The sequence below is a fragment of the Musa acuminata genome, chromosome BXJ3-6 (genome assembly GCF_036884655.1).
Source record: "Musa acuminata AAA Group cultivar baxijiao chromosome BXJ3-6, Cavendish_Baxijiao_AAA, whole genome shotgun sequence".
Classification (NCBI taxonomy): Eukaryota; Viridiplantae; Streptophyta; class Magnoliopsida; order Zingiberales; family Musaceae; genus Musa; species Musa acuminata.
In genome coordinates this window covers 38,663,398-38,675,402 of record NC_088354.1, presented here as the reverse complement: position 1 = coordinate 38,675,402, position 12,005 = coordinate 38,663,398, and the positions used below count along the sequence as shown (strand labels likewise).

Below are 12,005 nucleotides of genomic sequence, written 5' to 3'. Positions count from 1 at the left end.
TCTTCCCCCTCTTCCCCAGGCCGGGGTGACGTCGTCAAGGCGATGTCGCCTCGTTTATATATATATACCATCCGATAACGGGCGGTCCGTGTACCGGTCAGCTGACGGACCGGTATGTACCGCCCGGTACGAACAGTATTATTCGAAACTGTATACCTTGCTTATGTCACATGCTGGTGCTGTCACAATGATATTGTGGTGATTTTAAAGGACAGGCAGCATTTGATCTGTCTTCACTGGTAGGAGGCCAGCAAAGTCATTGCCATCAGACAAATTCCAACAATTTTTAATCTGTCGAGCAACATGTTTAGTTATTATCGGTTACCACATCACTAACTGGAGTAACAACTCAAATAACCCTTCAAAATTAAATGTGTACAAAACTCATGAGGGAGACAAATATTTGAATATTGATTTGTGTCTTTATCATCCCCCTTTCTATTGATCTTTTCAGTTGACTTGAAACAACACATCTAGAATTTAGATTTTTTTTAATATTTGTATTTATCTTTTTCTTTGTTTGTTTTAGCCTTTTGTAATAGATAAATTCTTTGGCGTCAAAACTCCATGATCCAAACTCCAAAATATGGTCTACACAATGGGTTGGTTTACCAGCGTGGTATATGCTGACTGGCACAAGCCAGCGTGATTTCATGCTAGCTAACAAGAATGCTGCCCACACCTACACAGCATATGTATGTCCTCAGCAAAGTGCAAGTCTGTGTCAACACTATCTCAGCCAACACTTCTGAGTATGGGACTGACATCTAAATCCATGATTGTCAGTTCTAAATTGAAATAATTATAATTGCTAAAGACCCAAGGCTAATATGGATGAAATGAAAAATCAGAAAAGAATTGGTTACTTTAGAACTTGTTTTTGATAGATCTATCAACATTTTGGATGTTTACCGGGTAATATAAGTTTACAATATTTTGCTTACATCTATGTCCATGTTTATATCAAAGTTTATTAAAAAAAGAAAAATACATGAAACTTTGTACAATATCCACAAGAATCATGAAGGAAATAAAAGATAAAAAGAGATCTGTTCAGTCTGTCATTCGTGTCAGCAAATCAAAAGACTTGTATATCCAGGAAAATAATTTGATATATGCCTGTTGAACTGCGTATCAAACATATGTGTATCCAATGTTGAACTTTAAGATGTACTTCATTTGAAACAGCTGACAACTTATACAGTTGATGATCAACTGCTTACTATTCATGGCCATGTTCATCTTCTATGTCACAACTTGCTCCTTATATATTTAAAATGTTATTGATTTCTTTGCTGTTGTTATGTGTCATGACTCTTTTCCAGTAGGTTTGTTGAGATCTTATTGTTGAATTTGTAATGTAACAGCTAGATCCAAAGAACCTCTAAACTTTCCTACGAGGTTGCGCATTGCTCTAGGTGCTGCCAGGGGCATACTCTATTTACATACTGAAGCTGATCCTCCTATATTTCATCGAGATATAAAAGCCAGCAACATCTTACTGGACTCCAGGTTTACTGCTAAAGTTGCTGATTTTGGACTTTCCCGCCTTGCACCAGTTCCAGAGTCTGAAGGTACTGCACCTGGTCATGTGTCAACTGTGGTGAAGGGCACACCGGTGAGTCCTGCTCGATTCAAATAATTTCTCCTGTATGAGCTTCTTTTACAACCTATATATTAATTGGCTTTTGATAGGGAAGTGGTCATGCAGAGTTGCAGACTGCCATCTAAACTTTGATATTAGGAGTAAACCTAACTATTTGAGCATCCATTTTGTAACTAAGCAGAATCTATATTAAACATGGTACATTTTGATGTTTGGATCACGTGCCTAGTATCTGAAATCTAGTAATGCCTGTCAAATGATAGTATGTGGGACCACGTTTGTCTAATGAGAATTGTATTGCTTTAGAAAGTATTCAAATGATAGTCTGAGAGATTCTGTTTGTCCAATGAGGATTGTTTTGCTTTGAAAAGTGCTCAAATGATAGTCTGAGAGACTTTGTTTGTCCAATGTTTGCTGTGAAAAGTACTAACAGCTTCGTAAGGTTATATTTAAGCCACACTCTCGTGAAATCCGGTCATAGGAAATATTCTTAAACCTAAGTTGCTTGACGATATCAAGTATCATATCTCAACTAAATTGTTATATTAATTTTATGATGGTGGCCTGCTTAACTTTATTTGAGTGCAAAGTTCTAAAGCTGAGACAACCTTTGATGGCTTCCTATGATACCGAAGATTAATACTGGTGCCCAGAACATTCAAGTCAATATTTTATTGGTGTAGAAAGAGGATAATGGCTTGTTCTATTAACTATGGTCAACCTAATGTATACCTTTATCTCTCAACTTTCAATCTCTCGTGGTCTCATCCATTTTTTTTTACTTTATTGGATTGAAGAATTTCTTGAGGATATGTCATTTAGTTGACCAATCTTGGTGATACTTTTCATGGATCAACTTAGTATAATAAACTTGTCAATCAATTTTAGGGATTTAAGTGCCCAATATACTTTGCTATCATAAACTTCTGAATCCTTTGAACAGCTGAACCTGTTTTCCACCATAATTTCATGTTAATGAAAATGAACTTGCCCATTGAAGTTCTGAAGCAGAAATTTACTATCAGCATTTGATTGCAACAAAGACATGAGAATCTGCAATATGTTAAAGGTTGGTCAGTTGCTATGATAACTGGTCAATTGAAATTGATGCAATCAATTGAAGTCAGCATAGAGCTTGGATAAACAATTTTAATTTGATTGTCAAAATTGGTAAAGTATGCATGTTTAGGGGGATACTAATGCAATTTAGGGGAGTGTTAATTGAGATTAATACATGAGAATGACCCATTTATGGGAACTTGTAAGACAGTTGTCAGACTGTTAATGCCTATAGATTTAAGTGTTGGGCGATTAAGAACAAATATATATAAAAATATTGTATTGTTGAGATGAATGTGGAGTTAATAAGAAAGAGAAGAGAGTAATTTTTTTGTAAACATTTAGATAATTTAGATAGAGAATAAAATAAGAGAATCAGATGACATGTGCTGAGGAGGTTTATGGATGTTGTAGTTAGAAGAGTTGAGACAATTAGTGTTAATGATAAAATAAAAGTAATGAGAGACCTAATCTGATTAGAAATTATAAATAAATATTTAAACTCTCTTGATCCATCTAGTCGACCTCAAATATTTGGGCCATTACAGCTTGTCATTGTTGTTGGATTGGTTAGAATAATTTGGGTCACATCAACATGATGGACATCAAGAGGCCTATTTGGGCTAAATATTACACTTGTAATTGTGGTTAAAGTCAAAATTATTGTATGCAGTATCTCTAAATTGAGAAATGGCTTGAAAGGTGATGCATGAAGGGATGAGGCATAGCATTGCCTGACATTGTTCTATAAGAAAAATGGATTGCTTTTTGAGATGATTTAATATTAGTGCTATAAATAGTTATGCTACAACGAATCTTCTACAATCTCTTGGGCATATAAGCCCAATTCAATTGCTCTCCTGCCATCGATATTTTCTTTCACAAAAATGCACCTTTTCTTGCAGGGTTATCTTGATCCGGAATATTTTTTGACTCATAAGCTGACTGATAAAAGTGACGTATATAGTCTTGGAGTTGTGCTTTTAGAGATATTGACGGGGATGCAACCTATTTCTCATGGAAAAAACATAGTCCGAGAGGTGAGCACCTTACTGCGTGTCTTTATGCCATTCTCATGAATCTTTGCTTTTTTTGTGAAGACATTATTCATTATGATATATTTGCTGGTTATTACCCATATATTTTCTGTGGGTCTGAGCCTGTCAAACCAATATTAATAGCTAGTTTTCCCATGACTGGGTATGTTACTATATACTTATTTGTAATTTGATTGGAAAGCATACTGGAATTCTCTCCCTTTTGTGTTTGTAATTTGATTATGATTGGAAATAATATTGGAAAACAATATTATCTGTATTCATTATGATTGGAAAGCATAGTAGAATTTACCAGCCCCATTCGCTTGATTAGAAATAGTTTCCAGCTATTTAAATTAAATTTGTCAATTAATCATGCATTTTATTTTGAGGTAATGATGAACAAATGTTGTTTTTTTGTGTCCTTGTTTTCCTTGACCAGGTGACCATGGCATGTCAGTCCAGTATGGCGTTCTCAATCATTGATAACCGTATGGGCTCGTATCCATCTGAGTGCATCGAGAAGTTTGTCTCATTGGCACTTAGATGTTGTCTGGATGAGACAGATGCAAGACCTTCAATGACAGAGGTAGTCAGGGAGCTTGAGACCATATGGCGAATGACACCTGAAGCTGATACCACAGCATCAGAATCCACAGCCACAGATTCCGGTATGAAGGCGACACCCCCATCATCATCCTCAGACTCTAGGAACCCCTATGTGTCATCTGATGTCTCAGGCAGTAACCTTCTTAGTGGTGCCATGCCTACGATTATCCCACGCTGATAGCATATATTTATTGTTAAAGATCAGACATTGTTGGTGTTGTCCTTTTCTCTCCCTCTCGGGCGGTGGTCTTCATTGTGCCTTGGGTCCAGTATTTTGTGTCTAAATAAGTATGTCATTTGCTTCGGCAAACAACTGAAAATTTGCACATTTTAGAACTTGTGTGTGGAAATTATTTGTTTTAGGTTTGGTCATGCTGTGTATAATAAGTAATGTTTATTTTCCTTTTGTGAGGAAACACAAAAGTTTACTTAATGGCGTACAATGGCATTGACTGCATTCTTCATCTTATCCCAGGGATACAATATCAGAAAATTCTTGGTTTTTTAGCTGGTCTCACCATGTATCATTAATAGTGGTAATTTTTCATTCTATTATCTCACCATGTATCTAATGCTGGTTAGAAGCCAGATGGATTTTTATGTAGTTGATATTTTATTTGAAACAACGTTATTCTCATTAATGTATGGTGGTACCGCTTTTCGGATGGCTTTGGTAGGAACGGTATATTCTCATCAACCTCGTCGTTCCATGTTTTCTTGATAATTATGAGCATTATTTCACCGTGGTATCCATCTCTTGGCTTCGGTATGTTACTCTTCTTCATTCATCTAGTAAAAGGGTTCTCCATATTCTGGGTCAGCAATGCTCTTTTTCCATGATTGTGCGTTGTGTCTTGTACTATAATGCTCTTTTTCCACTCACAAAAGCTATCATGATAAGGACACGAGAAAAAGAGAAAAAAAAGAAAAAGGAGCTTTATAAGTCAAACTATTAATTATTATTATTATTAATTATAATCATTCGAACAATTTAAATTTACAAAAAAGTTATAATCATTCATATGTATATAGCAATATCAATTAAATTTTAAACATAATTATGCGGATAAGTAAACTTCAATTTCGAATATAGTTATTTTCAAGCTTACTTATTTATTATTAATCGTAAGTAAGGTTGCCTACCGCTGCACTGTTGTCCCCCGATCTCTTCCCTTCGGCAGCTGGGCGGATAGAGAAAGCGACTCCCAGCGCTCATCATCTATGCCGGTTTCTTCTTCTTCTTCTTCTTCTTCTGCGCTCGATCGGGTTACTTAGGGTTTTCGATAACTCTTTCCGCATCGATCGAAACCCTATTCTCCGTCCGACTAGGTCCGATCGATCGATTGCCCTTCTTTAAGCTTTCTCTTGCTCCGATTTGCGGTCCGATGATGGAAGCCTCCGGCAGAAGCTCGAATCCCTACCGAACCCAGTCCGCCTCCTCCGGCAGCGGTTCTTCCAGGTGGTATCGGGTGCAGCTGTTGGCGTCCAATTTCATCCGGTCGCGTCTTTCCGACGTTTTGGACCACTTTGGGGTCTTGCGACCCAGGGCGAGTCACGCGGAGGCCGAGGGCTTGGTCGGTGGTGAGTCTCGCGTCCATGCTTCCGGTCGGATTGGTGGGTCTGCGGCCTCTACCGGCAGCGGTGGGGAAGTGTCTATACGGATTATTGGAGTGGGCGATCAGGAGAGTCTGCGGGTGGGATCGACCCAGCCACATCCTCTGGTAGTGGGGTCTGGAAGAGAGGGAGGTTCTAATGTTTCTGGCGTCTCAGGTGAGCCCATTGCTACTTTTTCGGAGAGGCGAGGAGGAGATGGAGGGAGTGATACTATGGTTGGTGAGTCAGCTTCGTCATCTTCTTCTGCGTCGGCATCTGTACCGCCTGTTGGTAGTAGGAGCATGGATGGAGACTCAAACATCACAGGAGGCAATAATAGAGATTCAACCTACCAGAGATATGATATACAGCAAATAGCAAGGTGGATCGAACAGATACTACCGTTCTCGTTGTTGCTACTGGTAGTCTTCATCAGGCAACATTTGCAAGGTAAGCTCTCTCAGAATTGGTTCTTCCAAATTGTAGCCATTGTCATTTATGTTATTTTTGTAAAACTTTGGCAGTAATGATAAGCATATAATCTTTGAAGTAGATATGTAGAATCAATAACTTTTACTTGTTCTGATGTCGCCTTTTTTTTTTTTTTGCTTCTGAACCATTAGTCTAAGAAATTTTTTTCTGGTTCCTTTGTCATTTTATCTTTTTTAACTTTATCATATGTTTCTTTTGTGTGCAACCTTTACATACACAGGCTTCTTTGTCACTATTTGGATTGCAGCAGTGATGTTTAAGTCCAATGATATTTTGAGGAAGCAGACTGCTTTAAAGGTTTGTTATTGTTCTACTTTATGACACTTTTAAAGATGCAATTTACTCTGGATCTTGTGAAACTTCTTGCTGAATAACTATGCTACACTTTAATACAAATATATCCTTCCAAATGTGTTAAGATTACCTTTAAGTCTTGTTAAAATTAACAATGCTACATTTTGCTTAGGCATGATACAAATATAACATGCAATCTATTCCTCTGTGTATTTGGGTTTTGTTTTTAATCCAGCACATGATGAGTGCCTTGAGATGTTGATCTAATTTCTCCTGCTATAGCTTTATCACTTAAGGGGATCATGATAAGCAGTGCTTGCATAATAATTGCAAGTACTTGATTGTTGTATTAAATAACGACTAACATTATCTAGTTCAAACTAGAATACTGAAAATAGCATTCACAAAGGTAGGATTGATACGTCGAGTGTGTCAACCAATTCAGAGCAATATTTAGGTCGAGTGCACAAAATTTTTGATTCTTGGTCTTATAAGGTAGCCAGACATGCTATCCAACTACTTATGCACAAATATTTTGCGGCCCAATAATTTGTGTAATCAGACATTGCTATCCAAGTACATCATGCACAAATATGTTATGCTCCAATGATCCGTGTAACCTCTGGAATTATTTTCTACAAAGTTAATAATGCAAATTAATTCCTTCACCATTCAGTTATCACACACTTCTGAACAATGGTTCAAGATCAGAACAAGTAAGGGCAAATATTTTTCATATCTTAGACTTTAATGCAATTTCATGAGATATTGGAAGCATCTGGCTAGGTTTTCTCGTCATTAGTGTCTTGTAGGTACTTGGTTTTTTGCTGAGCAATTAGCACTTTTTTTCTATTACGGATGGAACCTTCTATAATTTTGCTAGTTTTGGTCTCTGCAGGGTGAGAGAAAAATATCTGTCCTCATTGCAATCACACTAGTCTTCATGATTCATGTATTTGGAGTCTACTGGTGGTACAGGAATGATGATCTTCTATACCCTCTGGTCATGCTTCCCCCAAAGGAAATACTGCCATTTTGGCATGCCATTTTTATCATCATGGTCAATGGTATATGCTTTATGATTAATATCTTCAGTTATTACGGCTTGTATGACCCTTCATTCCTGTCATACACTAGTATAAATCTGTCATCTAACATTCGATCGCTAGAACCTTTTAGTTTTGCTAAAGCCATACGCATCCATTTTCCTCCAGCTGTGTAGCCTCCTCTATTTTGTCTAGATTTTTGGTAATATTTGTAAATCTAGAATTTGCTTCACACTTTCATAAGCAAATTACTTGACGTATAGAGATATCTTTCTAAGCATTAGGATTTTTCATGCTTGTTCAGTTTCAGCTTTCGTGCCCTCCCTTTCTTTTTTAAGATTTTTAGGATGACTTCAAAGAAATTTGTGTTATACCAATTTTCCAGAATCTGTTCCGTCTTTTTGGTCTTCGAGTTTTTCAAGCTTAATACATCCCTTTACTAAAATCTAGTTACAGATTATGAAATTATTTATAGATTTTTAATATTTTGTATATCCTTTCATATCTTTTTCATAATATGATAGTTTAAGAGTTCCTGGTGTCACAGCTTATGGATGATCTATTGTTATGTGTACTTTACAGATACTATGGTGCGCCAGGCAGCTATGGTTGTTAAGTGTTTTCTATTGATGTACTACAAAAACAGTAGGGGACACAACTATCGAAAGCAGGTAATCCAGCTCATTTCATTTTCCACTAGTCTCAGTTAAGTATATTTTATTTTATGTTTTCAATCAGAATTTAGATAAGATACCACCATAATGAGTGAGGAACTTATCCAGTTGAAGTGTAACATGTACAACTTAGAGTAAGGTTCAATATAGATATATTTTGTCATCTGATCCATACTCATTTGACTGCACTTCTTGAGGCTCTGATGGTGATCTAATGTGAATGTCGGGAGAGAAGATACGGAGAATAAAGAGAATATGAAAACATGTAGCAGATATTAAATAAAGGTGCCTTTCTTATTGATTACAATCAATCAGTCATGCTTAGATTTTGCAGCAACACTGGGAATTGTGATCTTGATAACCATATGGTTGGCATGACTAAAGGGCGAAGGCTTATCATTAACTGCTATAGCTTCTTTCATGATGTCTTCTCTGTATGCTTGTGGATGTTTCTAACTTCTTTAAGCTCAAACCAGTATTTAGTGGTTTAGAAAACCATACGAATATTGTTTGTCATCATAAATGTTATCTACAGAAAGGTACAGGTTATCAGTAAACTAGACATTAATTTTCCAATATTTCTTTTTAGGGACAAATGTTGACGCTTGTTGAATACTTCCTTCTTTTGTACCGAGCTTTGTTGCCAACTCCTGTTTGGTACCGGTTCTTCCTGAACAAGGAATATGGAAGCCTCTTTTCATCCCTCACTACAGGGCTATACCTTACTTTCAAGCTGACATCAGTGGTGGAGAAAGTATGTCACTCGTCTCTTCTTTGCTAGCAAGCATCTGTTCTCCTTAATCTTGGAAGTACTAACAAACTGAAATTTCATAGTACAAGGTTACCTTTTCTAGAGTGTGATAACAAATCTTAACAAGCTGGAATTTCTAGCATGCTAGATGCAAGTTTTCCCTTTCCTAAAGTTTGAACCACAGTTCTTTGACACTAGCAAACCTGTGATTCCAGGTTCAATCGTTTTTTTCTGCATTGAAGGCGCTATCACGGAAGGTACATTATGGGTCTTATGCAACCACAGAACAGGTAAAATCTTAGTACTTGTACCACCAATGCTTTGTTAAAGGGTAATCAATTGAGTAAATTCTTGTATCTTTAGCTCGTTTTCCTTGCTTTTCTTCTCATGAAATATCACACCAAAATTAATTAAGATGTAACCTTGTTCATTGGGTATACTGATAATGGTATGAACATGAGTCACATTAGGGTTTAGACAGCCTACTCCTGGATTTCTGTTTTCAGCCAAAAGTGACAGAATTGAGAGAAAAGAGGAGGAAGCAAAGGAGTTACAAGTAAGAAATAGAGAATTAAAATAGAATGAGTAGTCAAAATGACTATCTGTCAAGATATCATGTTATAACTTGTTCTCCATTAACATTAATTATCGAAACATAAGACTGATGCTTACTCTAACACTCAAGGGAGAAAGCACATATTAAACTAATTGACAGTCTACTGTAAAACTAAACAAGTGGGCTACCAATACCAGTGACATCAAGCATCAAGCATGGATCTTTTGCCTCTTATTCTCAAGTTGGATTTTGATGTCCTCTTTCTGTTAGGATTTGATTTCAAGCAGTTCCTTCCGTTGCAACAAGGAAGATGTTTAGCTCTTCTCATGGATTTGGAAGAATATTTTTCTCGACTGGTGAGACATCATTCTAGTAAAATATAGATTTTGGGAAGTCGATCTCTTGGTTTTCAGAGGAAGAAATTGCTAGTTCCACACATGAATCTTTGGTTCTGGTTCATAGATGAGAACAAACCAAACTGGTAAACTCCAGCTTGGAAATTACTTAAAGCAAGCCAATCCATTTTGGTTGGGAAACAAAACCAAACTTAAACGTAGTGGTTATATTTGGTTTCTAATTGATTTTTATTTCTAATTAATCTAATTATAGGAATTTTGTGAAACAGCCAATATTAGAAAACATTGGAACTGGTTCACTTTAAAGGAAAAAGGCATATCAGCTTTGTGAAGAAATGAACAAAAATCCTACCTTGGAAGTCGTGAACCTGATAGTTTCAAAAATGCTCATGTGCATACAATGTAGGTCAGCATGGTATAGAATCCTTACACTTGGTATTCATTCAAAAATACCACAGAAATCTTTTATGGAATCATGACAAATAGATGTGAGAAAGAAATTTCCAAACAGTTGTAGCGGCAATGAGACTAAAATATAACTTTGAATTTATCTAACATTGAATAGGATCTTCTCTATACTAAGGAATTTGCATGGCAAATGCAATGAAATAAAGATACATTCTTTTCTACTAAAATTTATTTGATTGAGGCATTCAAATGTTTTTTTATCTAGTTGACGACATATGTTTCAAACTCAAAGCAACTGGCCTTACCATGGCAACTAGAACGGGAAAAGAAATTGATTTTCTGATGATCCTGTGGGACAAATGAGCCTGCAAGAAATCTTCAGAAAAAAGGAAACATCCTCAAGAACTTGATTTACTACATGATGATCACTGAAGGAAGATAGCAAAACAATGTGGACGCTTAGAAAAAGAGCAGTACTTAGTTTGTCTCAATTTTTGGAGCGTAAAACTATGGAACTAGTCCCTGTGGTTTTGGTGCGAGCATTAACCACTTTGCACTTAGAATTTTCTTCATTTGTGTCTACATCTTTATGCTTGATTTTGTACCTAGAGCAACATGAATGGAATCTCTTGCAGCAAAATTATAACTAAGAAGGTTTCTGTCATGCGATGCATTCACATGTCGTGGAATTGATACAGGTGATTGCAGCTGGTGATCTTTGTGCCATTTGCCAAGAGAAAATGCACGCTCCCATCTTACTTCATTGTAAACACATCTTCTGTGAGGACTGTGTCTCTGAGTGGTAAATTCTCTCTTTCATGTGCTTGTATGGGAAGAAGCTTCCACAAGTTGCTTATTAAATATTCGGATGTCGCCCTTTTTCAGGTTTGAGAGAGAAAGGACGTGTCCTCTGTGCAGGGCACTGGTCAAACCTGCAGATCTCCGGTCATTTGGTGATGGTTCCACGAGCTTGTTCTTTCAGATGTTCTAGTTCAGGTCATCAGCTACATATACTGAGCCTGGGATACAGCATTATGGCCAGGAATTAGCAAGCAGGCTTCTTACCACATTGTGGTGTATATGTTACGGTGTTCTGACAGCAGCTGAAGCTTTCTGTAAATGTCACCGCTGCTCGAGTTGATTGCTGTAACCAATCTATATATGCCCAGTATGGAATATCATGAAACAGAAGCAAGAGAAGTTTGACGGCATTTACAGTATAAATACGCATCTACCTCACATTATTGTCAATAAAATGTCCGCAGCATATATTTTTCAGTGAGTTAGTTGATGGTCAATGTCGATCAGAGACGATGATCAAGTCGGGCATTCGGTCATGCGGACAACCAATCAAACTTCCGCATGGTGCCTGATTTGTAGATAAAAATATCAGCACCCAATAAAGGTTAGTAATTGTCATCAAAGATGCAATCATATAAAGTTTTGGTAGTCTCAGTAAATAAAGAATGAAAAAGAGTCCTTGTGAAGAGAAAACTATCTGGTAAATAGGGTTTTGTTTTTCTA

General features: G+C 36.8%; 2 protein-coding genes across 5 annotated transcripts in view; both read left to right on the top strand.

Moving 5' to 3' along the window:
* LOC103989667 (probable LRR receptor-like serine/threonine-protein kinase At1g06840) overlaps nucleotides 1-4,780 on the top strand; it is a 36,449-nt gene extending 31,669 nt beyond the window's left edge. For 3 of the 4 annotated variants that reach the window (XM_065153753.1, XM_065153754.1, XM_018827875.2), the window contains exons 19-21: nucleotides 1,368-1,618; nucleotides 3,571-3,705; nucleotides 4,145-4,661. In XM_065153753.1, coding sequence (XP_065009825.1) covers nucleotides 1,368-1,618; nucleotides 3,571-3,705; nucleotides 4,145-4,489 — 731 coding nt within the window. In that variant the 3' untranslated portion in view covers nucleotides 4,490-4,661. Of the gene's footprint in view, nucleotides 1-1,367; nucleotides 1,619-3,570; nucleotides 3,706-4,144 lie in introns of all 4 variants that reach the window. The other variant, XM_009408588.3, reaches the window with a different exon arrangement.
* A 683-nt stretch (nucleotides 4,781-5,463) lies between these two features.
* On the top strand, nucleotides 5,464-11,759 carry LOC135641712 (uncharacterized). Its single transcript, XM_065157365.1, has 8 exons — nucleotides 5,464-6,354; nucleotides 6,617-6,693; nucleotides 7,589-7,757; nucleotides 8,319-8,407; nucleotides 9,000-9,164; nucleotides 9,377-9,451; nucleotides 11,180-11,283; nucleotides 11,367-11,759. The coding sequence occupies exons 1-8, from the start codon at nucleotides 5,697-5,699 to the stop codon at nucleotides 11,470-11,472; spliced, it is 1,443 nt and encodes a 480-aa protein (XP_065013437.1). The 5' UTR covers nucleotides 5,464-5,696; the 3' UTR covers nucleotides 11,473-11,759.
* The last annotated feature ends 246 nt before the right edge of the window (nucleotides 11,760-12,005 follow it).